This window comes from Capricornis sumatraensis, chromosome 1, assembly GCF_032405125.1.
Source record: "Capricornis sumatraensis isolate serow.1 chromosome 1, serow.2, whole genome shotgun sequence".
Taxonomy (NCBI): domain Eukaryota; kingdom Metazoa; phylum Chordata; class Mammalia; order Artiodactyla; family Bovidae; genus Capricornis; species Capricornis sumatraensis.
This window is the reverse complement of record NC_091069.1, coordinates 101,475,853-101,502,257: the sequence shown is the minus strand read 5'-3', so window position 1 is coordinate 101,502,257 and position 26,405 is coordinate 101,475,853. Positions and strand designations below refer to the sequence as shown.

The 26,405-nt window shown below is 47.2% G+C and overlaps 1 protein-coding gene across 1 annotated transcript in view; it reads right to left on the bottom strand.

Moving 5' to 3' along the window:
- AFF3 (ALF transcription elongation factor 3) overlaps nt 1-26,405 on the bottom strand; it is a 565,373-nt gene that overhangs the window by 66,046 nt on the left and 472,922 nt on the right. Inside the window, exon 10 of the mRNA XM_068973380.1 lies at nt 23,279-23,319. Within this exon, the coding sequence (XP_068829481.1) occupies nt 23,279-23,319 (41 nt within the window). The remainder of the gene's footprint in view (nt 1-23,278; nt 23,320-26,405) is intronic.

Genomic DNA, 26,405 nt, shown 5'->3' with positions numbered 1-26,405 from the left:
CACCTTTACAGTGTGGCCCTACAGAAACACTCTTCAGAGGCTGTGTCCACAAGAGAACACTGAGGGAGACCTCATGGCAGAAAGCAACCCCCACGGACAGAGGCAGAGAATGAGAGAAACCCAGCTAGGGGCAACACCACAATGACATTCCAGTCGAGGAAAGACATGTACGCATTGGTATATCTAAAACGGATAACCAAAAAGGACCCACTATAGAACGGGACCCCGTATAGCACGGGGAGCTCTGCTCAATATTCTGTAATGAACTAAGTGAGAAAAGCATCTGAAAAAGAATAGATACATGTATATGTATAACTGCATTACTAACTGTTCATCGGAAACTAACACAACGGTGTTAATCAACTATGCTCTGACACAAAATACAAATTAAAAGAAAATACAATTTTAAAATAGCCAAAACCAACAAAGATGTTCAGGCCATGCCTTTGTCTCTTTAAGCTTAGCTTAACAATGAAAGGCACTTTCACTGCCACGTTGATCAAAGAGGGAGGACAGTGGAGAGGGGTAGGTAAGAAAAGGAAAGGGGAATGAAATAAATGAGAATGTGGGAAATATATTATAACTTTATTTGTTTTATCATTCCCGAGCATGGCTTCCCAGACAGTGCAGTGGTAAAGAACCCCCCTGCCAACGCGGGAAACATGGGTTTGATCCCTGGGTTGGGAAGATGCCCTGGAGGAGGGCATGGCAACCCACTCCTGCATTTTTGCCTGGAGAATCCCATGGACAGAGGAGCCTGGTGGGCTACAGTCTGTGGGGTCACAAAAGAATTGGACACAAGTGAACGACTGAGCATGCATGCACGCATGCACAGTGCCAAGTAAGTCCTGTGACTCTCCAGCGCCATCCTGGGGGAGAAACTGAGCAGTCCCTCTCCCTGGATGTGCAGCCCGCTGACAGGAAGAGCATCCCCAAACATCGCACCACAGGCCAATCAAACTTTCTCGTCCCTGCCCGATGAGATGATTTGTTCTGGGAGGGCCTGAATTGGCCTGTGCATCAGCCATGGACGAGCCAGGCCTGCAGGGCCGCAGCGTGTCCTTTCCCCGGACACCAGGATGAAGGCCGGAAGTGCAGTCCGGGCCCCAGCTCAGCTCTGGTGAAAGGCAGAGAGCCTGTCGCTTGTCCAGGGGAACGGCTCCTGCCAGCAGGGAGCTCCCGCTTCAGACCCGTGTGTCCCCTTGATCAGACCCACTCTGCCTCAAAGGCTGTTTCACTTTCCTTTTCCCAGTGAAGGAAAAAGGAGCAAGGGGGATCACAGGAGGCAGGAGGGAGGTCTGATGTTAGGGCACAGCTGGCAGTGCGCACCTTGGGCGAGTCCAAGGAGCAGAGTGCATTTGGAACCTCAGAGTGTCACCTGAAAGAACACTCCCCATGAGGATCTTAAGTTAAAAGATGGGACTTGCCTTATGCTCCATAAGGCCAGTGACCTGGCGTCCCTAGGCCCTGGAGCCAGGACTGTCACTTAATTTGAAGGGGCTCACTGCAAAACGAGTAAGTGAGCCTCTGATTCAGGAGGCAGGGAAATTAGTGTCATTACACCACTAAGATACAGCGCCCCTCTTTTCTTCTGTGGCCTTTCAATGGGCCACAGCATTTTTTCTTTGCTATTTCACACCATGCTCTCTGAGCCCTGGGGCACTTGTGGGGTGAATATAAGCCCAGGCAGTCAAAGATATGGTTTATCCAGTGGTCATGTATGGATGTGAGAGTTGGACTGTGAAGAAGGCTGAGTGCCGAAGAATTGATGCTTTTGAACTGTGGTGTTGGAGAAGACTCTTGAGAGTCCCTTGGACTGCAAGGAGATCCAACCAGTCCATTTTGAAGGAGATCAACCCTGGGATTTCTTTGGAAGGAATGATGCTAAAGCTGAAACTCTAGTACTTTGGCCACCTCATGCGAAGAGTTGACTCATTGGAAAAAACTTTGATGTTGGGAGGGATTGGGGGCAGGAGGAGAAAGGGACGACAGAGGATGAGATGGCTGGATGGCATCACTGACTCAATGGACATGAATCTGGGTGAACTCCGGGAGTTGGTGATGGACAGGGAGGCCTGGCGTGCTGCAATTCATGGGGTCACAAAGACTTGGGCACGACTGAGCGACTGAACTGAACTGAACTGGAGGTCTCATCAGGTGGTGCCCTGGCTTGGGGGTTGTGACATTGAGCCAGGCACCTCCCCTCCCCATACGCTCACAACCCCAACCAACACGGGCAGGGGGTGACCTCTAAAGTATTGTGGCCTTTGCACCAGGACACATGAGGCACTGGCGTCAGGTTGGGGGAGAGGCTTGACCCTGAACAGCTGCCCATTGGACAGACCCCAGTCCTGCCAGCTCGGGGTGGAAAGGGCTTTGCAGTGCCCCAGGTGTGCTGCCCTCCCGACCCAGCTGTGTCCATGCCCTGCTAGGGGGTACGAGATGGCACCAGGAACTGCAGAGTGGAGAGGGGAGCCCTAGGTGGGACCAAGGGAGGCAGACTCTGAGAGCCCATCACAGGGAGGTGGTCTACCCAGAGCCAAGGGCTCCAAGCCCCTGCTGCATGCCCCATGGTCCCACTGGACTTTGCTTACAAAACACAGATGCAAGGAACAAACTCTTAAGAATTTTAGGAGGACAACTGCAGAGCATTAAACCAAGCGTGGGCAGTCTGAGCATGGGGCTGTATGACACTGCACGGTCAGTGGCCCATGAAGCTGGTCCTGCTTAGAATGCAGGTTTCCTCCACCTCTGTCCTCCTCTGAAACACAGTGCTCAATGCACAGGCTGTCTTCCAGGCTCCTGTTGGCGGGTAGGGGCAGATCCTGCCTGTAATTTACTGGTAACTGATCTGCTCGAATGCCCTTACTTAGCTTACTGCTGTAAAGGTGCAAGAAAATTCTGCAGACTATTTCCAGGTAACCAAGGTGGTGACAGCTTTGGAAGCTCAGAGGAGGCTCCGCAGAGAAAGGATTTTAAATAAGTTGGACTCCCATGTAACTAAAATAATCTCGAATTAAAATTGCCACTTCAGTAATTGCTTTTATATTATAATATTTACTACCATTGCCGTGTGTAACTTATCTCATTAATTACCTCTGGAAGAAAGTTAGGCAATGAATAATTAATGAGATGTGATAACCGAGGGAGTAATAGGGCTCAAGACACAGAGCTCGGAAGTGCCATCTGCACGTGGTCCCATTAATGAGAACCTCACAGCCCGAAGGCCACATGCTGGCAGGGCATGCTGTGCCCATCCCCCGTAGCTCTTACAGGTCAGCACAGAAATCTCTGTGGCTTCCTCCCAGACGTGGAAACAGGTCAGGAATTCTCCTCAGTGGCAGCAAGAGAAAGCTTCTGCTTTACTGAAAACAGACAGGCCTTGGCACAGATAACTCAGCAAAAGCAGAAATGGCACCAAAGGGTCAGCAGAGTGCTGAGGCAGCGGTCCGTGCCTCCTGTAAAGGGGAGCCTGATGTTTTCCATCAGGACATGGATGGTGGGCAGGGGATGCGGAGGGAGGGGTAGGAGTGCAGTCAGGTCCCTTTGATCTGCAAATGGTACCCACCTCCCCCCAACGTGGATTTCCAAATAGGCCAACACTTGTTCCAAGGATGACACTCTCTGCAGGCACAAAGACACACAATCGTCTGGAAAATCAAACAGAATCCTTGTGCACTGTCCTACTGGGAGTGAGGTGCTTATTCTATTGTCTGAAAAAAGAGAAAATTAGTTTTCAAAAAAGCACTCTTGGAGAGTGAGACAGAATTGTGATTTAAGCTGCACGGATAGTTTGTATACACATGGCCCTCCAAGATCTGGACATTTTCTGATGTAATTTCCCATGATGATCAGATAGTTTCACAGATTACTTTTTAAATAGACTTTCGATCAAGATATGTTGTCTGTAGCGTTCCCAGATAAAATACAGGGCACCCTCTGAAATTTGAATTTCAGATAAACAATGGATAATATGCAATATTAGGGATATGCTTATCCCAAAGTTATTCCTGTATCTTTATTTGCTAAATCTGGCAGCCTAAGGTTTGTGATCTTTCTAATCCATCCATTGTAGAAAACGTGTGGTGCCAAGCATGGAGGAAACACTCCTGGGATGTTTGTGAATGAAATGTATAGTCTGGCATGTCTGGCAAACAGCATCACCATTAAGTAACATGTAGGGACTTCCTGCTCGAAGTTGTGCACAGTGTCTTCTGGGTTATTTGACAGGATCCGAGATGGAATAACATGTGAGAAGATTAACTACAGTTAATCACAGATGGGGAAGTCTGAGGATCTGGGAGTTCATATTTCAGGTTGCCTACACTGTATTTTAAGATCAATGTAATACAACAGACATTTTCATGGAAGCATACTATCAGTGAAAAAAAATGTTGCCGTATCAGTAAACAAAGGGACATTAGAGCTGTTTCAACCACCCAGAGAGTGCCCCACAAGGAGACTCAGGATGAGAAAATGCAGGATACTGGCTCCAGTTTGCTGAGGTGCACATCAAAGGAATGATTTCAATGAGCCCCTGACTCTTGTATTTTGCCAAGAATACAAAAGTGCTAAGATCTTTAACTTGAGATATCTGGTTTTCTTTAGTTAAAACAGTAATCTCGTGAAGTTCTGACTACCTGGTCTTTGTTGCAAACATTCCTATATATCCTGGCTCCTCCCTTCGCCCTCTGGAGCAGTCCCTCAGGGCTATCTGAGATGCTTTGTCCCGGGCTTAAGTCCTCAGTTTTGTCTACCGAATAAAACATAATTCTCAACTTTTAGCTTGGGCGTTGGTTTTCAGTTGACCATAGTTTCAGTAGACCATAGTCACAAAATAAAAGGATGATACCATCTGTGTCTATTTCAAACTCATAAAATTCAGGGTTAAAATGTTGCCTTTTAAAGCTTTTGAATGAGCTGAAAGGGATGAAAGTAAGCCTTATGTAACCACTTTCCCAGTGAAACAAAATTTGTTTACATCTCCACAACTGCAACACTGCCAGCTAATGTAGAAACCTAATGTGGCCATAGTTAGAGATGAGAATTTCTATAAAATGTATTGAACTGGTTTCCAGAGCAGGTGTAGAGAGTGTCCACACCAAAGGGCCTTTAGCACCTCCTGAGTGGCAGAGCTCCACCTGCCCTTAGCTGTGTGCTGCCGCAGTTGCACAGCAGACAGTGGAAAATGTTATTTTGTGCAACACAACAGGCTTGGGGATAATGTTGGAGTTAATAAGTACCTGCCCTCCTTGGGGTGTTTCACAGAAACAAAGTGGGATCTTTACAGCTAGAGGTGACTTTCCAAGCTTGTGCTCACTGTTGTTTCCACTTTTAATCTCATTCCACAGGCAAGGTAGAAAAGTGCCTCGGAAAGGAATTCTACTCCTGCAGCCCTTATTGGATCTTCCTACTGCCCTGGAGGGGCTTCCCTGTTGGCTCAGACAATAAAGAATCTGCCTGGCATGCAGGAGACCGGGGTTCAGTTCCTGGGTTGGGAAGATTCCCTGGAGAAGGGAATGGCTATTCACTCTAATATTCTTGCTTGGAAGAATTCCATGGACAGAGGAGCCTGGTGGGCTACAGTTCATGGGGGGTCGCAAAGAGTCGGACATGACTGAGTGACTAACACCGTCCTGGATGCAGCTTACCCTTTTTAGAACATGTAGGGAGGATGGAGAGGGAGGTGAGGTCTTCAGCACACATCAAGTTTCATTTCAGATTCCTCTTAGGGAGCTGCTCATGGGGCCAAGTGACCCAGCCCCTCAGAAACTCTACCCTTATGAGGGGTGAACTCATTAAGACCTGAGTTTCCTGGAGAAGCCTGCCTTGACTAGGGTTCTAGCATTAAGACTGCCAACAGGGACTTCCCTGGTGGTCTGGTGGTAAAGACTCCACATTCCCAATGCAGGGGACTTGGGTTGGATCCTTGGTCCGGGAACTAGATCCCGCATGCCAAAACTAAAGATCCTGCACGCTGTAATGAAGGTTCCACTTGCCACAACTGAGGCCCGGTACGGCCAAATTAAAAAACAAAAACGAAAACTTCCAACAGGTGATCTTCCTCAGAAAGCTAACGCCGGAGCTACCATGAGGATGCACTGCACGAAGCCTGAAAGGAGAAGGTTAACGAGGAACACGCTAAATAGTAACTGAAGTCACAGCACGGTGACAGCAAATGGAAAATAAGCTACAGTGACCACCCACTGCTGGTGGTCAAACACCTGTCACGGAACCAGAGAGATTTCAGACACCATCGTCATACCTCCCTCCAGAAGTTTATCAGCTAATGAGGAGATGAGGCCAGTGGAGGATGGTGGCCTGGGGAGAATCAGTGGGGCACTCTCACACAGGAGCGACACAGCAGAGGGACCCAGACCTTGAAGGAGCACCGGTCCTGGGCTCCCCTCATGGGAGGGCCGACTTTTTAGGGGACCCAGGGTTTCTTCTTTAAATTTTAATTTGCCTGCTTCTTGGAAGAAAAGTTATGACCAACCTAGACAGCATATTGAAAAGCAGAGACATCACTTTGCCAACAAAGGTCCACATAGTCAAAGCTATGGTTTTTCCAGTAGTCATGAATAGATGTGTGAGTTACACTAGAAAGAAGGCAGAATGCCGAAGAATTGATGCTTTCGAACTGTGGTGCTGGAGAAGACTCTTGAGAGTCCCTTGGACTGCAAGGAGATCCAAATAGTTAATCCTAAAGGAAATCAACCCTGAATATTCCTTGGAAAGACTGATGATGAAGCTAAAGCTCTAACACTTTGGTCACTTGATTGGAAGAGCTATCATTGGGAAGGACCCTGATGCTGGGAAAGGTTGATGGCAGGTGGAGAAGGGGGCGGCAGAGGATGAGGTGGTTGGATGGCACCACTGACTCAATGGGCATGAGTTTCAGCAATCTCCAGGAGATGGTGGAAGACAGGGAAGCCTGGTGTGCTGCAGTTCATGGGGTCACAAGGAGGAGGACATGACTGAGTGGGCAACAACCACAGCAGCATTGCATCAGGGACGGTAGAGCGGAAATGGAGGAGGGCATTTCAGAAGGAAGCAGTCACAGCTAAGTCTGGAGGACAGGGGAGGCCTGCGGGGTGATGTAGGCCTTGGAGGAGGGCTCAGTCCAGGGGCGAAGGCTCCTGGGGGTGGCCTGGTTGTCTGAGCCTCTTCCTTGGCCCCCTGATTAGCATTCTAGAAACTGCAGGGAGCCTTCTTTCCCAAAGAACTGCAGCCTCGAGTCAATGAAAGGATGAAGTTAGATTTCCCCTCACTGGTGGCCGATTCTCATGTGAACTGCTGCCTGTCACCACCCATTCCAAACAAATGTCCTTTCAACTCTTCCCCATCTGCCTTCATAACCAGAGCTCTTATTCCATAGTTGGAAATGAATGGTTTATGTCAAAAATGTTTCCTAACACTGACACATATTCAGAATTAGTTATAATTAGTGTGGCTATATAGTTTATGGTTTAAACCAGGATAATTTGCTTTAAAAAAAAATTGGTAAAATATACATAAAAATAAAATTCACCATCCTAGTCATTTTAAAATGTACAGTTCAGTGGCAGTAAGTATATATGTATTGCCTTCCATCTACTAAACTCTTTTCATCTTACAAAACTGAACCTCCATTCCTGTTAAACACTAACTTCCCATCTCCCCCTCTTGCATCCCCTGGCAACCACCATTCTGCTTTCTGTATGGATTTGACCACTCTAGATACTTCATACGAGTGGAATGACAGAGGTTTTTTTTTTTTTTTTGGAACTTGTTTCACTTAGCATAGTGTCCTCAAAGTACATAATATCCTCAAGGGACACATTAGAATTTCTTATTCTTTTTTTTGAAACTTTTTGGCCACGCCATGCAATATGTGGGATCCTAGATCCTGGACCAGGGATTGAACCCACACCCCCTGCATTGGAAGCAAGGAGTCTTAACCACTGGACTGCCAGGAAAGTCCAGAATTTCCTTCTTTTTAAAGGCTGATTAATATCCCATTGTGTTATGCAGAGACCACATCCTGTTCATCCATTCATCCATCTATGGATATCTGAGTTGGACATAGCAGTTGGATATATCTGATCTGGATATATCATAGAAGATATCTATAGATATCTTCTGCAGCTTGGCTATCATGAAGAATGCTGCTATGAACATGGGTCTGCAAATACCTCTTGGAGGTCCTGCTTTTGATTCTTTGGGATACATATCCAAAAGTGGAATTGCTGGATCATGTGGTAATTCTTTTTTCATTTTTTGAGTTGTCATTTTTCTTTTTCTATAATGGCTGTGCCATTTTACATTCCCACCAACAGTGTACACGTGTTCCAATTTCTCCACATCCTTGACAACACTTGCTGTTTTGTTTTTTTCATAGTAGAGTAGTGGTAACTCATTGTGGTTTAAACTGGGACTCTTGCACCAGTAAGGGAAACACAGCTCTTCATTACCCTGGGGTGCATGGTGACTGCAGCTATATTCAGCCTGGGGAATGACACAGGAAGTGCTGCTCCGGTGACCTCAGATCTGGGGACAGGGAAGCCAGGGTGCAGCACTCTGCAGAAGAGCACATGCCAGTCTTCAGAGGGGGCCCTGTTCCTCCCTGTCATCTATCTGCTGGCATTCCCAACTTGCATAGGTAGAGGACAATTTTGCAGATTACTGCCAGGTAACCAAGATGGTGACAGTTTTACAAGCTGAAAAAGGCTCTGTACAGACAGGATTTTAAATAAGGTGGTGCCCCTGAGCACTGTTATTGATTGCATAGTAAACATAAAGAAAATTTAGGCTTGTCGAAACATTCTGGTTAGAAGAGTGGGCATTTGGACCTGGCTGGGCTGATAAAAAAGGGCAATGAAGTTAACTGCTATGTTATACTCAGACAGCTAGTTAGCTATGTGCTTCAAATAATCCACATCTCTTAACTAGATTTATGTATATCCCTGGTCATTTCACTATAGATTAGAGCATTTTATATGATAATTTTTGTTTGTGACAAGTCTCCATTTATGTGTAAAGATTTATTATGTAGGCCAATATTGATTATGAGTAAAGCTTTAGAGATCCTAATAAACTATAGATGCATCGAACAGAGAACAAATTAGTGGTTACCAGAGGGGGCAGGGAAGGTGGAATGCAGGGGCAGGCAGAATTTATAAAAAGGGTTATTGTGGGATCACATGAAATCATATGTGTAAAGCTTTTGAAAACTGTAGAGCACTACAGAATTGAAAAAACTTTCAATAAAAACTAAAATAATAAAGGCAGATGTAATTACTGAGAAATTAAACAGATGAGTCAGTTCTTAATATTGATAAGACTCTTTGCTTTAACAACAACAACAAAAAATATAGATCCATAGATTGGTATCCGATGTGAAGAACCAACTCACTGGAAAAGACCCTGATGCTGGGAAAATTTGAGAGCAGGAGGAGAACGGGACAACAGAGGATGACACGGTTGGATGGCATCACGGACTAAATGGACATGAGTTTGAGCAAGCTCCGGAAGTTGGTGATGGTCAGGGAAGCCTGGCGTGCTGCAGTCCATGGGGTCTCAGAGTCAGACACAACTGAGCAACTGAACTGAACTGATAGACTGCTACAGGAAACCACCTCATGGGAAAGCTGGATTTACTGAACACAGAAATGGCTCAGGATTAGGTGGCAACATGGTGATCTTGGTGATCCAGGATATTCATGGGAAGAGAGGTTATATCAGAGATTTACAAAGACTGTGTTCTTTATCCTGAGTATCGAATATTCCAGGTTTCCCATATCTAGTCTACTAAGTGCCTCAAGTAAAGAAATAAAATTGCCAATCATACAATTTTAATCTTTCCTAAGGAGATGCAAGAGACGTGGGTTCAATGCCTGGGCTAGGAAGATCCCCTGGAGGGGGAAATGGCAACCCATTCCAGTATTCTTGCCTGAGAATTCCATGGACAGAAGTCTAGAGGGCTATCATCCACAGGGTCGCAAAGAGTTGAACATGACTGAGCGACTGAGCATGCACCCACAGCTTACGTATTATTTTAGAACTTTAACCAAATCTGCACAAATGAAAACATTCTCAAGGCTTTACAGGGGATAGTATTCAGATTCTATTCCAAGTACAGAAAAGGAGGAAAGTACTATTAAGGCATTTTTCAGCCGACACCATCCTATTAAGAGACCTGAGTTCTATGAGGAAAGATTCTAGTTGTGACATAGCCAGTGGTGCTTCGCGACATCACAGCTAAGTCTTAACCACTGGACTTCCAGGGAAATCCCCCCAATAGTATTTTAGTAACAGATTATAACCATTACTGTAATAACTTGATGACTTTAGTAACTGGAACCACTCAAACTTTTCCAGAAAAGCAACTGGATATCAACAGCATCTCTGTATTGGCTTTGGATATATTTAGTTTATGATATACATTTAAAATCGTTATATTTGATGCCATGTTTGCTGTAAACCACTTGAAGTAATTCTGTCTCTATTTCAGGTGATGGACAGGGAAGCCTGGCATGCTACAGTCCATGGGGGCGCAAACAGTCAGACACGACTAAGTGACTGAAATGAACTGATTCAACAAAAAAGGAGAAAAGGGAACAATATAAGGGCAGGTTCACATTTTAAAGACTCACGCGAGGGCACAGAGTTGCTGTCAGGATGTGAGCAAAATTTTGCCTGTATTTTGAAATGTTAGTGAATAGCTAATATTTCTCCAGCCAGGTGGAAGGGAAAAAAATCTTCAAGAAATATAAGCCTTAGGCAATCAGGCTGGCTTGGCTCTCCTTTACTCATCATATAACTCCGTCAAAGCACGACCACAGCGCTTTTCAAGTTTTCCATCATCTTCTATTTTAAGTGCAGAACACAGCAGGAGGTCTGAAATCCCTAGAAGTGCTTGCCTGGAGAAAACGGAAGTGGATTGAGGTCTGTCCTACCACGCAAGCCCCCAGCGGGATCCTTCGTGGCCGTGTGTTCATTCCCGTCTTACGTTCAAATGTGGAGTGGACAGAGACGAAGCGTGACTAAACCTGCCTCTGCTCTGACACGCGGGCAGGGGCAAGGGCAGCCTGTGGCCCTGCACGAGGCACTCAGGCCTGTGCCAGGACCGTGAGGCCAGGGGTTTTGTCCTTTTGGGGATTCTGTAGGCAGAGCAAGGATGAGGCCCTTTGCCACCAATGAGGTCTGCCAGGCCCTCCCCGCCCTAGGCTATGCTGCCTTCCCAAAACTTGGGCTCCACCCTCCTTGGGCACCTGACTCCACCCTCCAGTCCTGTTTCCCCATGTGGAAAGTGGGGACAGTGATACCTATCCCAGGGGACAGTCGGGGGGATGAAATGGGGTGACAACATCAGGTCCCAGCAGAGGACTTGGTGTGGCAGCCACGAGGCTCCCAGAGGCCTGGGGGTGGCCTGAAGACCACGAGCCTTTCTCATTCAGCGTTCTGCGCATCCTCCAACAACAGCAAAGGCCCATCTGGCCGTCTTTTTAGAATTCCACTGAATAGCTCAGTGGCTGGGCAATGACACAAAGCAAACAGGGCCTCCTTCACCTAGTCCTGCAGAAACTAATAAACACCCCAATTCTCTGTGCCTGCGCAGCGTGCGTGGCCGAAAGGGCCTCTACACACCCCATCTGCCTTCCCTCCCCCGGACCAGGATTCACCTGGTTCAACAGGGGTCTGTTGCTGTGCAGTCGCTCAGTCGTGTCTGACTCTCTGCGACCCCATGGACTGCAGCACGCCAGGCTTCCCTGTCCTTCACCGTCTCCCGGAGCTTGCTCAAACTCATGTCCATTGAGTCAGTGATGCCATCCAACCATCTCATCCTGTCACCCCCTTCTCCTCCTGCCCTTAATCTTTTTCAGCATCACAGCCTTTTCCAATGAGTTGGCTCTTTGCATCAGGTGGCCAAAGTATTGGAGCTTCAGTTTAGCATTAGTCCTTCCAATGAATATTTAGGGTTGATTTCCTTTAGGATGAACGGGGATTATATCTTCATTTTAAGAAGAGGAACCGTGGCCTAAAGAGGCTTGCTGGCTCCCTGATGGTGAACAGGGCAAATGGGGCCACTGCGAGGCCAACTGGGGCCTCTGGACTTCAGGTCTGGGCTAGGCTTCTCGAGTCTCCGTCCAGTTAGCAGCAGGGAGCCAGCAAGCCGGTGGACCTGGTCTGCAAGAACGAAAAAAGGGCCACAGCCTTTCCCTTCCCGAGTAGTTGGTTTGGTATCAACATTTAACCCAACTGAATGTACTTAATGAATGAGCATGGACATTCCAAATGCTGCCTGCCAGGATGGGAGGAGCCGTGGATACAGGGCAGCATGGAAAGGGAAACTCAAGGCCAGAGAGCGCTCCAGGGAGGGGGAGGAAAGGCTCAGGAACCCGCGCAGAGTTTGGCAGCAGGTTAGATGGTTGTCCTCGAATAACAGGGATGCAGATGGCCAGGCTCTGATGCCAGCTGAGGAGAGCAGAGCTGGGCACCATGTTCTGCTGGCCAACAGGAGGACCCGGTATGACAGCTGGCCGGCCAGCACCTGGCCTGGGAGCCAGCACGGGAAAGGCCAACCTGCTCCCCTCCAGGGGGGCACGTTAACCTTTCAACACCAGCAGGGGAGCTCATCGGGCCCCCAAACACAGTCAGCAGAGCCAGCAGGCCAGCCTGCCAATGCTGGCCCAAGGCTGCCTTTGGAGGACGTCGGAGGCAGGAGTCAGAGGAGGCGAGTGGCAGAGAGGGGCCGAGAGTGGTGGAGGGACAGGCCCGGTGCCCAGAGTTAGCAGCTGGCTGGGCAGCTTGCTCCAGCTGGCTCAGCATCCTAGGAGTGAACAGTGAACTGCCTGGGTGGGGCTGCCTGGCTGTGGGTGGGGGAAGCAAGGAGAGGAGGGGATGGGAGGTGCTGGCCTGAAAGGCTCTGGGAGCAGAGAATGAAGACTCCAGGCCTTTGGCTAGTTTTCTCCACTAAGAGGAGATTAAAAAGAAAACAAAACAAAAGAACAATTGTGGTGTCACAATTTAAATAAGCTTTCATCAAAAGAAGCTAAGTAGTTTGGTTTTAAATAAAACAAAACCCCACCAATCTACTAGTTTTAAAACTACCCACCCACTGCAAATGTTTCTCCAGCTGGACTCCCATTTATTAAGGGCACAGACACAAGTGAATGAGTTATAAAGACACGGTGGCCTCGGTGCACTAAGAAATATACATGGGAGATTTTGCTGGTGGTCCAGTGGCTAAGGGCTTCCCAGGTGGCTCTGTAAAGAATCTGCCTGCCAATGCAAGAGACGTAGGTTCGATCCTTGGATTAGGAAGATCCTCTGGAGGAGGGCATGGCAACCCGCTCCAGTATTCTTGCCTGGGAAATCCTATGGACAGAGGAACCTGGTGGGCTACAGTCCTTGGGGTCGCAAAGAGTCAGACAAGGCTGAGCACGCACAAGCAAGAGTAGTGATTTAAGAATCCGCCCACCACTTCAGGGAGCTCAATCCCTGGTCCGGGAGGATTCCACATGCCTGGGGGCAACTGAGCCCGTGTGCCATAATTGCTGACCGCGAGAGCCTGGAGCCTGAACGCTCCCAACTCCTGAGCTGGCGCGCTGCAGCCACTGTACCCTGTGCGCCCAGAGCCTGTGCGCAACTAGAGAAGCCCGTGCTCATTGCAACTAGAGAGGAGGCCCAGCTCACTGCAACTAGAGAAGAGCCCCAGCTCACTGCATCTAGAGAGGAGCCCCAGCTCACTGCAACTAGAGAGGAGCCCCAGCTCACTGCAACTAGAGAGGAGCCCCAGCTCACTGCAACTAGAGAAGAGCCCCAGCTCACTGCAACTAGAGAGGAGGCCCAGCTCACTGCAACTAGAGAGGAGGCTCAGCTCACTGCAGCTAGAGAGGAGCCCCAGCTCACTGCAACTAGAGAGGAGGCCCAGCTCACTGCAACTAGAGAAAGCCCCAGCTCACTGCAACTAGAGAAAGCCCCGGTGCAGCAGTGTAGGAGCCCGTGTGCCACAGGGAAGACCTAGCACAGCCATAAATAATAAATACGCAGATTAAATTGTTCTAAAAGTTCACTTAAAAAACTTCCTGTTACCAGAGGCCCCTCCGGATGCATCCTCCTGGCTCAGACCTCAGGCGGTGGGTCTGCAGGAATCCGCAGGCACCCCCCAAGTCACTAAACCATCTTAATGAGTAATTAGTGGTTTCAAACAGCTTGTTATTTATTTACTCGAAAGACCGTTAACAGCTTCTTTCAGGCTGCTCTGTTCTGTTGCGTAAAATACATGTTTGGGGCCTTTAAAAATATGCCTTATTTACCTGGTAGGACTCATTGTCTTCTCTGGAGCTGTTACATTTTATGATGGAAATTAGCACTGGGGGGCTTTTTAAAAGCTGGTTTTCAGACTCGATAGCCTGCGTTTGCTTATGACACTGATGCAGACAGCTGTGCTGACGGTCACCGAGGGCAGTCAGAGAGACTGCCGCTGAGACGGCGGCTGAGAAGCGGCAGCAAGGCAAGTGCGTCCATGTCGGTGAGTGTCCACGGGCACCACTGACCCCGGGGGAGAAGAGGCCCCACAAAGAGGCTCAGTGAGCGTTTTCTCTCTTTCCATGGCCCCCAAACAGATCTCTACCAGGATCCCCCAGGTTACCTGAGAGTCACTGCTTTTGAAATAAGGATGATTTACTTTAAAAATAATAAAATGAATCAAATTATTTAGAAATCGACTGGAAAAGGTGTCAGGAAATGACCCAGGGTGACTTTTCTAGGTGAGTGAAGTAGGATATTGACATAGGAGAGACAGGTGGCAGGCTCCTCAGGGGCCGGGGTGAACTCACCCAGGGACCCACAGTTTGGCTTTTTTTTTAAAATGGGAGAATAGGCTAGATTAGAACCTATTACAAAGTTGGGAGGAAATAAGCAATAGTAAGGGATAGTTCTTGGGCTTTGTTGATATTTATTTTTCTATACTGTCAAGGTAAAAACATGCTCCACACTGTGATTTGTTCATGGTTCCATAAATTAAATCCACTCTGTCATATTTTCCTGTCTTCCTGTTCAAGCTTCTCGGCATGACTTAGAGAATATCTCGTGGTACTCTGATTAGTGGGCTTTCTTAGTGATGCAATAGGGTAATTACTATCTTATGGATAGACTAACAAAGCATTTTTTCTATTTATCACCTCATTTAATCTGACCGTAAACCTAACAAGGAGGGTATAATTACCACCCTGTTTATGCAACTGAGAAAGTTCAGACTCAGATGAATAAACACTTTTCCCAAATTCCAGCCCAAGTTCAAGGATTCAAAATCCGATGCTTGCTTCATGACGTCTTACAAAAGAAGAGAGGAGATTAGGGAAAGCCGGGCCAGATACACGGTATTTTTCCTCCTCCTTATGTGTAGCATAATTTGAACTCACGGCCTTTCATGTTTGAAAGGCATTAAGTTATTATTGAGCAGCCGTTCTTTTTTTCTCTAAATAACTTTATTTCTTTATATTTATTTTTGGCTGTGCTGGGCCTTTGTTGCTGCGAGGGCTTTCTCTAGTTGTGGCAAGTAGGGGCTGCTCTCTAGGTGCCGTGCACAGGCTTCGCATTGCAGTGGCCTCTCTTGCGGAGTACAAGCTCTAGCTCTCTTTATAACTTGGTGGGGTGGGAGGATGTTACTGAAGCTGCAAAGAGCATCAGCTGTAGCATCAGCTGGAGTCAGATAGGCCACACTGCGGCTTTTCAGCCACTAGACTGTGGGTCAGTGACACATCTCTGGAAACCCAGGTTCCCTAGGATTTCAGAGAGGATATGTGGAAAAGGCCCTAATGTTGAATTCCTCCTTCTTGGCTGAGTGGGCTATCGTGAGGAATAACGACAAGTGATGCATGTGAGATGCTTGGTGGTGTACTTACACGTGACTGCTGTACTAACAAGGCCCAGGACCATACAAGCACACGCCCACATTCAATACACGCAGCAGATCTGCATGTGTCTAAGTTTCCTCTGAAAGTGAAAGTGTTAGTCACTCAGCAGTGTCCAATTCTTTGGGACCCCATGGACTGACTGCAGCCTGGCAGACTCCTCTGTTCATAGAATTCTCCAGGACAGAATGCTGGAGTGGGTAGCCATTCCCTTCTCCAGGGGAATCTTCCTGACCCAGGAATCGAACCCAGGTCTCCTGCACTGTGGGCGGATTGTGTACTGTCTGAGCCACCAACTTTCCTCTACCACCCTGTAAACTCCCAGAGAGTGGGATACATGGGGTTTTTTGTGTCTTGCGTAGAGACTGGCTTGACACCTTACTCACTGTGCGGTCTCTATCCTGCAAATGTGCGTTGAATGAAGAAAGGAAAATAGAAATGAATAATTGGTAGAGATTGTATGGGAGGGCATTGTACGATGTGCCCATAGTGGGAAGCCTGGCAATGAGGAGAGGGGAGGAAGAGACAGGGAGCAGCCAGAGGTCATGTCTAGGTATTAGCAGAACTATGGCATCCTACAGTTCTCTCTGGTCACTGATTTCTAATTTAACTCCACTCTAATTGAATTGCTCTGGATGGTTTCAATTTTTTGAAGGTTTTTTTCCCAAGACTTTCTTCCTACTTTTGGATTGTTTAAAAAAAAAATCACTCCATTTCCCTGTCCCGGGTGGCAGTTGATAGTGCATCTCAATTCTACAGCATCTTTTAGGCGTGGACTCCTCAGTAATGAGCCCCTGACCGTTAAGCTCTGCTTCCGGCGGTGGTCTGCTGCCATGGTGAACAGGCATCATTTCAGCAAGCTATTTTCTATTTTAAGCCCAGAGTTGCCATTTGTTGCTGTCATTAAGTCACTAAGTCGTGTCCGACTCTCTGCAACCCCGTGGACTGTAGCTTTCCAGTCCTTCACTGTCTCCTGGAGTTTGCTCAGATTCATGTCCATTGAGTCGGTGATGCTATCTAACCATCTCATAGCGTATCAGACACCTTCTGACCTGGGGGTCTCATTTTCCAGTGTTGCCTTTTCATACTGTCCATGGGGTTCTCCAGCTAAGAATACTGGAGTAGGTTGCTATTTCCCTCTCCAGTGGACCACGTTTTGTCCGAACTCTTTATTATGACCCGTCCATGTTGGGTAGCCCTGCACAGCATAGCTCATGGTTTCATTGAGTTAGGCACCATCCTTTGCCACAACAATGCTGTGATCCATGAAAGGGGAAGAGTTGCCATTGCTTAACCACAAAACACGGGACCTAATTCACTCATTCATTTGTTCATCATTTTCTTCATTCATCAGATGACTTCTGTGTCTCCTAATTGCCAGGAACTGTGCTAGGTGCTAGGGATAAAAAAAAAGCTAGGCCAGAAATGTAAGGATTATTATAATTATTAGTAGAGACAAAGGATCTACCAATGCTATTCTCTACTAAACAAAGTGCAGATAGAGTAAGCTATTAACATTTGTTAGACTATAAAACATGGCATGAACCGCCAGCCCCTGACCCCATCCAAGCCTGCCTGCTTCCTTGCTGCGTGATGGGGATGAGAGAATTCTACTCCTCATGAATCAGAGAACCTGGAGTACAGTCTCAGCTCTACCACTTGCTGTCTTGTGACCTTGCGTGACTCCATCGCCTGTCTCAGGTTCAGTTTTCTTACCTGTAAAATGGGTCCCTTCTATCTCATGGGGCTGCTGTGGGATCATAAAATTAGACAGTCAATGAGATGGGCTTTCTAAATTCTAGAGCTCTTTAAAGACGTTTTGCATGGTATCCCAAAGTGACTTTATCATAAGAAGCTGTTGCGTTGGAGAGACTGGGGACCACTGTGTGGCTCGAGGGCGAGGCTGATACTTCCCCTCCTGCTACTTTGTCATTTTACAAGTTGGAAATCTGAAACTTTCTCACAAGCCTCTCCGGCTCCCTGTTTGGACCCTTTGAGAAGAGCCCAATCGTCACCAGTGCCTGGCAACTGTGACTTTCTTCTCCAGATTTCAGGGACAGTGTGTAAAATGAGACCCGGAAAGTCACCCTGCGGTTCTGGTGGCCACGCCCAGTACACTCCCCTCTGCCTGACCAAGGTTGGTGCACTTGGCGACGGGTCAGGAAGGTGAGGCTGAATGCAAAGTGCACACCCTCGCGCCCCCGGCTGTTAGCACCTGCCCTCCCCTGCCCCGTGGCACCATGTCCAGCCTTGCTTCCAGACGTGATCACACTCAAACAGAGGTGAGCCCTTCATTCTAGATGAGTCCTCACTTACTTAATTTCATTATATTCTCCCTAATGGAAAGAGGAGAGTTGATGGGTGAGATTTATTTGAGGAAGGGCAAGACTGAGGCGAGCAGATGCACGAGGCTAATGGGGGCTTTCTCTTCACAAAGTCAGCACCTCTGGACTCTGGACCGGGAGGCGCCGAGCGCAGGTGACAGGCTGCTTCTCCCCATGGCCCGCCGGCACCAGCCCAGGGCCCGCTGTGCACACAAGGTACTTCAGTAGAGCCTCATGGTACCAGTGAATAAATCAACGGCAGTTGTTTAGATTCCAGTATAAATGGATCTTGGACCTGAGATACTGCCAGATGGGCAGACCAGGTTACAGTCTGGTGATGCATCTCCAAGGCTGTAAAAATGGAGCCATTTCTGGAGTCGCAGGCTGACATTTCAGAAGATGATTACATGCGCAATTTAACCATACGGCCATTCATGTCCTCCTAGCCCCACGGCCTTAACAACTGTTTTCATGTTGGCTTTCTTGCTTGTTCCTTTTTTTTTCTTCCCAAAGTTAAGCACAATCTTTCCCCTGCCCCCAACCGCCCAGCTTCTCATCTTTCTAGCTGAATGTGATTTATTCATATGAAATTATGCTCCATTTTTATAAAACCCAAGTTACTGCAAATGAAGCTGGAGGTTTCACAGAAAATATTAATTCCTGATCTACAGCTATAAAGCATCCTGGCTCACTCTGCAGCGGCTCTGTTGCTCCGAGACGGATGGAAGCGGTCCAAGGGGATGATTAACTTCTCAGCCCTGCCAGCTGCCTAGTACCCCTCTTGCCCTGGATTTCCAGATTGACCCCCAGCTTCTCTGCCAACGTGCAGTTGCTCAGCTTGATAAATAAGACAAATCCTTTTTCTGATCACAGTTATCTACGATTCACTAGTTAGGAAGGGAAGCTAATAGTATTCAGAGGCACTTTCCATACCGCACACACACCCTGTTTTCTCCTGATAGCATTCTGCATATTCTCCACGCTACCAGTGACACGGCACCTAAGACGTGCCTTTAGAAATGACCCACTGGCCAATTAATCCCAATTCTTCTCTGCCTCTTTTCGAGAGGCACATTATAAGAAGTGGGCAAGTAAGAAGGAGCATGTCTCTTTGCAAAGGGTGGTTTTCTTGTCATTGACTGGTTTATCTTGTTGAGAACTTTGCCACCTCTTCCTGGTCTTTGCTTTTCCGTTATTTGGGGGCACTGGCAGGCCTCTGTGGTAAGCCAGCTGCTTCTCAACAGCATAAAACTGACAGATGAAAAATTCTGTAGCCATCAGGAGAAAAGAACAAAACCCACCTACCCCATCTTCACTCACCCTTCCCATCACTGCAGGTGGCACGGATGAATTGGGCCAAAGCCTGTTTGGACTTGGAGTGCTTGGGGTATTTTCGTTGAGCCATAAATTAAGCCCATAGCTCAAGCAAAACCAAAGAAGGTGACAGGTTTTTCTTGGATTTTTTTTAATTTTAGTAATGGCAATATTACAGTTGTTTTTTTTTTTTAAATATATTTTTGGCCACACAGTGTGTCATTTAGGTTCCTAGTTCCCTGACCAGGGATCAAACCTGCTCCCTGTTGCACTGGAAGTTCAGAGTCCTAACCACTGGACCACCAGGGAGGCCCTGGCAAGATCAGAGATTTAATTGATCAACGTGTATTTATTGGCTTTCCCGGTGACTCTGCAGTAAAGAATCCACCTGCAATGCAGAAACTGCAGCCGAAACAGGTTCTATCCCTGGGTTAGGAAGATTTCCTGGAGGAGGGCATGGCAATCCACTCAAGTATTCTTGCCTGGAGACTTCCATGGACAGAGGAGCCTGGTGGGCTACAGTCCATAGGGTTGCAAAAAGTCGGACACGAATGAAGTGACTTAGCACGCATGCCCATGTACTGATTACGGAGAACTCGCTGAACTTTAAAGCATTACGGTCTCAACTGTCAGATGTTGGGTTTCTGCTAAAATGTCCCTGGAAACCAGGAAGCTGGAACAACGAAAAGACAGACAAGACCGAACTTCAGAAAACATCCGGATGTCCTCCACACTCTGACATTCCATGTGGATGAGATTTCTACCTGACCTTAGAAAGGAAAGAGCAAAGCCTGTCCTGTGAAGGGAGACTTTCTTACGGGGAAGCAGAGGACAACTGGCTTCCTACAGTGTAGCCTCACACCCCTCCAACAACCCACAGCAAGTAAGTTACATTTCATCAGCAGGCTGTTCATCTCGAGGCAAAACGACCCTGCTCCTGGATCAGATGTCCTGTGTTCACCAGCTAAATGGGATGGACATGGGATCACAAAGGGGCAAGTGAGCCAGACACCTCAGGGTCACTTGGTGGTGAGACACCAACCAGCCCGGGCTCTCAGTGCAACTCCTAATCCCAGCATTCAGGGAGCAGCCGCAAAGGCCCCAAAGTGCTTCTTCTAGAACAGAAACACAAGTGCCTAATCACTATGGAATTTATATCAAGAGGTGATAACAGGCTGAAAAAAAAATTTTAGGAAACCAGAATAGTTTGTGTGAATGGATGCAGAAATGATTACCACCAGGCCGTAGGGAGTCTGAGGTGTGGGGGTTAGACCTCTGCTTTGGGAAGGTCACACGTTGTGGGGGGATTTTTACTCAATTCCATTCCCACCCTGAGGCAGTTCCTGCAACAAAAGAATTCTGGGCAAGTCATACAGCGGTTGGACCCAGAGTCACATTTCTCATTTTCTAGAAAAGGCTGGTTTACTCCACAGAATACGCAGCGTGACAGAAAATGGTATCTGTCATGTGATAAGCTAGCATTCTCTAATTTAAGAAGCTGGAAAACACGAGTCCAGTTAATTCAGTAGGTCTTACAAGTCCTTATTTTGAAGAAGGGTTTTTTAACTGTATCTCCCAACAATGACAGATATTTCTCACTCATGGAAATACTCGTGTGGCCCTGAATTAAGAGAAAACATAGAACAGGAGGTGACGTCAACTCATTGCTTTGAAAGGCACTGGGTTCCTCGCACTTTGAGCAGGAAAACTGCTAGATGCAGAAGGAGGTGCTCAGTTACATTTGAAGACAGAGAAATTTGTAAGATGAGCAGTGAGAATGGGAACCTCTGTTTCCGGGCAATGGACTTTTTTCCATACAGTTTCTGCACTTAGTGGTTATATAACAACAAGGGCTAAGATCCTAACTTACGAGCCAATGATTTGGCTTCAGGGTAAGTTTTTGAGAAGATCAGAAAATGTCAAAGGTAATAGTGCTGCTCATCATGAAAGTCCGTGCCCATCTTCTACCCAGGACAGAGTCATGTGTCTTTGGGGGAGAAGCCTTAGAATACACCAGTCCTAGTTTCTGATGACTTGTCTTTGTATCCACAGCCATATCTTCAAAGGGAGTCCATATTTTTAAAAAATAGTCCTTGATTCATTCTACCAAAGGCCATAAAGAGATTCTGTGTCTCTATAGTCGTTTTATTGAAATGTAATTGATATACCATAAAGTTCACCCATTTAAAGCTTGCAATTTAGTTGTTTTTATTATATTTACTGGGTTGTGAAATCATCACCACAATCTAACTTCACATAATTTTTATCATCCCATAAAGAAACCTTGTCACCACTGGCAATGGCATAACATTGTAAACTGTGGGCTTTCTCTTGCTTCTCAATGTGTTTTGTTGAAGGACTCACTTAAGAAGAAGAGTCAAAGAGAAAAAAGAAACACGTTGAGAAAAGGAATTAATGTGTTAGATTTTAAATGTGTTTTGATCCAGTCCCTCTCCTCCTCCTCCCAACAGACTCAGAGGTGGTACTGCTGCTGCTGCTGCTGCTGCTGAGTCGCTTCAGTCGTGTCCGACTCTGTGCGACCCCATAGACGGCAGCCCACCAGGCTCCCCCGTCCCTGGGATTCTCCAGGCAAGAACACTGGAGTGGGTTGCCATTTCCTTCTCCACAGAGGTGGTACAGTTACCAGCTTTTGCGAAAGTCACAGAAGCAACCCCAGAAGATGACGTGGCAGCCACTTTGAGAGCACACAGGCTGGTGTGGGGAAGGCTTTTCAGCTGAAATCACAACGCTACAGCTCAGCCTGCCACCACCGAGAAAATGCTTTTCATCTATGTGCATGGATAATTCACCTCAGGGACAGATTTTTCCTTGGAGAGGCACTGAACTGAGCTGGTTTACACAGGCAATTACTGCTCATTCCACAGAAAAAAAGAACTGGGAAGGAAAGGAGTGGGGGTGATGGTAGCTAGCCAATGCCAAGGTGTCTGCTAGCTTGCTGAGTGGGACGTCTCCTCCAGGTCTTTCTAACTTTGTAAGAACATCACTTGTGGAAGGAAAGAAAACAAGGCTTCGTCTTTACCACCTGGTAGTCTTTAAAATACACACAAACACACACCCCTTGGCAAGTGAGAAATAAAAAAACCAACCCAAACCAGTAAATGGTCAAGTCTACTCTAGGAAGTAACTTATTATATATCCCCACTCAACTATCTTTATACAGCCTTATAGGCAGAGCAAGATGTGAAATACAGCTTGAGTATGTTTACTGATTAGGTTTCCATATCTCGTTCAATCACACAAGTCAGAAAAGACAAGCCAGAGTGAGAAGGAAAAAGTCAGGCACACAGGACTGGGAACTGGGTTCTGCGCATTAAGTATTTCGAGAGAGAATCTCATCAGAAGCCAGACAGCTCTTGGGGAAGTGTTTGAAGAGAACACCCCAGAATAAATGAAGTACTTATTGTTGAAAAATGAGCTCAGATCTCAACCAATCCCAAAGTTCAGAATTTACTGCACCATTCAGGACGTTCCTTCCAAGTTTCTTGTCTCCCGTTTCATCACACAACGAGGGATTCTCCGTACTTTCTATGAAATACAGCACGGCGAGTTTTGCAGTAATAAACTCCACACATGCATGACGAATCGAAGCATGCAAAATGTTTAACATCCCAGTTCACAGATACTTTAGGGACAAAATCCGATTATGAATTATATGCCACAATAAATAGGGCTCAATGTTTCATAAAGCAATTTATAGTTCATAAAAATGACAAAACGTACCTGTCAGACAGAGTGTGGAGGGCTGTTCTCTGGGCTGCCTGCTGGAAGAAAGGGCAGAGATGTTTGTTTAATATTCTGGCTTTTAAATTATGTGCTCAATCAATACTTAAAAAAAAAAACGACCCTGTGTCACCCACATTTTTTGCCAGGTAGTCAAATATGAAACTACTAGTAACATAGTAGAGAACCCTTTTGTATTATTAGGAATATTAGAAAATGAACATTTCTGAAGTTAACGGAAGTCCCTCACCGGGCACACCTGCCACCAGGGGGCGGCCTTGAGGAGGTTGGACATGGCACCAGTCAGATCTATTTCATTTTTACTTCCTGAAATCATTTTTCAACACTATTTTATTCTAGTTTCCTGTAAGAAAAGGATCTGTTTTGGTTCCTTTGCAGTTATGTTCCCAACAAAGGTATAATTTTACTCCAAGTTTTCAGATTTATTGATAAAGTCACAACTGGATATTGGGACATTGACTGGCTTTGAGATGATATTAGGTGATTATTGATATGTTTTAGACACAGTTAACATACTTTCTAAAGAGTCTTTTAGAGATTCACATTGAAATATCTATGAATGCAATTACATGATGTTGGAATTTAAAAGAATATACCCGGATGGGAGAGAGAGCACATAAATGAAATGAGACAGCCTTGGGTGGATGGCTCTTGAAGCTAGGTGATGAGCACATTGGGGGAATATTACAGTATTCTGGGAAATTTTGTGTTTTAAAATTTCCATGATAAAAAAAGAAAAAAGAAAATAAGGAGGCCTCCACTGCTCCTTCAGATTCTCCCACTTTCCCACTCACTTTCCCTTTCCTGTTCTTTTTTTTTCTTTGCCCACTTGCCTTCCCCTGAATCTGCGAAAGGCAGAGAGCACACTCTCTTCTCTGATGAGAAGTCACACGAGGAGGGGATCGAAGTGTGGCCTCGAAGATCAAGGCCTCCTCAGGGTCCACACAGGAGACAAGGAGAGTATATGGTCCGTCTTCACTCTTGACCCAACAGGTGTCAAAGTTTACTGTTTATCAGAGACAATAATGTCTCCCGTGCTCTTCTTCTTCACAGGAAGCAGACAAAATAGAATCTTCAGATTAGGAAAAAGGACACATCAGTACCATTATCCCTATTACAGAAACGAAAGATACCCTCGGTGATAGTAGCATGTCCTTGGATCAGGCAGTCAGACCAACACTTCCTGAATTCCTACTACACAGAAGATGACTGCCCTGGGCGCTACGGGGCACAAAGGCAAAAGCAGAAAAAGTGGCCACCGTCCTGGACAAGCTGCGTCTCCAGGGAGTTAGAATGGAGGTCCAGGGATGACTTGCAGACATTGATGAGATAACATGGAAATAGAACAGTGAAGGTTGTTGCCTGGCAGAAGCCAGTCCAATACTGTAAAGTAATTATTCTCCACTTTAAAGTATTTTTTTTTAAAAAGGTGAAGGTAGGACAGAGCTAAGAAGGGGCGGACACGAGGGATGACTAACGGCTGGCGCATCTTTAGTCACGCAGTCGTGTCCGACTCTTTGTGACCCACCGACTGTAGCCCACCAGGACTCTCTGCTAAGAACACTATTTCCTTCTCCAGGGGATCTTCCTGGCCCAGGGATTGAACCTGGGCCTTGTGCACTGCAGGCAGATTCTTTACCGTCTGAGCCACCAGGGTTCTACAGTGTGTGGAGCTGTCAACAGGTGCTCCGGGAATATCTGCAGAGTGAACGCCAACAAAGACGTCACTTAGGGGGTCCTTCCCACGGAACTGTGGCCCGGGGGGAGCGGGCACTGCTGGTCCTGGGCTAGATGGCAGAGAAAGGGCCTGTTGGAGCCCCCAGCAGTGCTTCTCACCTGGGCTCCCCTCGCCCCAGTGCCAAGAGTGTCTGGGTTTGAGGTGGGCGTGTTTCTGTGTGTCGCACTCACGCGGGGCTCACTACTGCCGTTTAGTGCCTGCCCCGAGGGTGCGAACGACTTTTAAAAGTCAGGGGCATCCCTGGTAGAATCAGAAACTCTCCCCTTAAAATGACAAGGGTGTCTCCGTGGAGACACTGCGGCAAAGTAGGAATGAAAGGCAGGTTTGAAAGCAAGAACCCAGGGAACATGAGCTCCGGGGCTGAGCACCAGGAACGGAAAATGATATGAGGAACTTGGATAAGTCTACAAGTGACACAGCCGCAGTGAGTTAGACAAAAACGTAGCATCTGTTGAACTGGGAATGGAGAGTCTCATGCCCTGGGACAGGCTCTGCCTGTCATTTATATTATGGACCTGTATTCCGGTCCTCAACCCAGACCTTGGTTTCCAAATGGCCCTTTCCCTCCCGCTATGGACGCTGAGGGAGCCGGTCGAGGTCCAGGTCCTGGGGACAATCCGAGGGGCAGCTGCCGCTTCCTCCCTTCCTGGATTCCAGGTAGTGAAAGCCCGAGTGTCCTGGCATTCTAAGGTCACGCCATCCATTCAAGACAGGGAGCAAGGATGTGCGCTGTGCTTTCTCTTCATGGGGACATGTGAGGGAGTGGAATGAGGCAGGGGAAGAGGCGAGAGGCTGGTGGGAGGTCTGGAGTGCAGGCTCCCCCGGGACACCTCAGAGGAGGCACATCCTTCTCTCTCCTCTCTCTGCTTCCTCTGTGAGGGCCGCCCCAGGGGCACATTCACAGGACACCCCGCCGGTGCCGGGCAGCCACTGCTGTTCCCTGGTCCCCTCCTAAGGGGGTCTCTCCTCACTCAGCAAGATGGCCTTCAGGTTGGAAGGTATCCCTGAAAAGAACTTCAGTCTCTACTCCTGTTTGGCTAAGTATACAAAAAAGCATCTGGGACTCCCCAGAGGAAAGACGGCATATATTATTAGCACAGTCTCTCCACATCGTCTCAGTAGGAGGCATTGGAGACGCATCTGAATTTTCCCCCAGCCCTGGATGTCAATTTTTTAAAAATGTCTATTGATTCCTTTCTCTCCTGCCTGCAAATACTTCCCACTGGCTTTTGTGATTTAAGGAAAACAGCGCTGGTTGATGTGCAGTCTACAGAAGACGACTTAAGCAGCAAAAGCAAAGCAAAACAAACCCTCAACAGAAAACTCAGATGCCCATCACTAGAATACCTATGAGTGGATGCTTCCCAG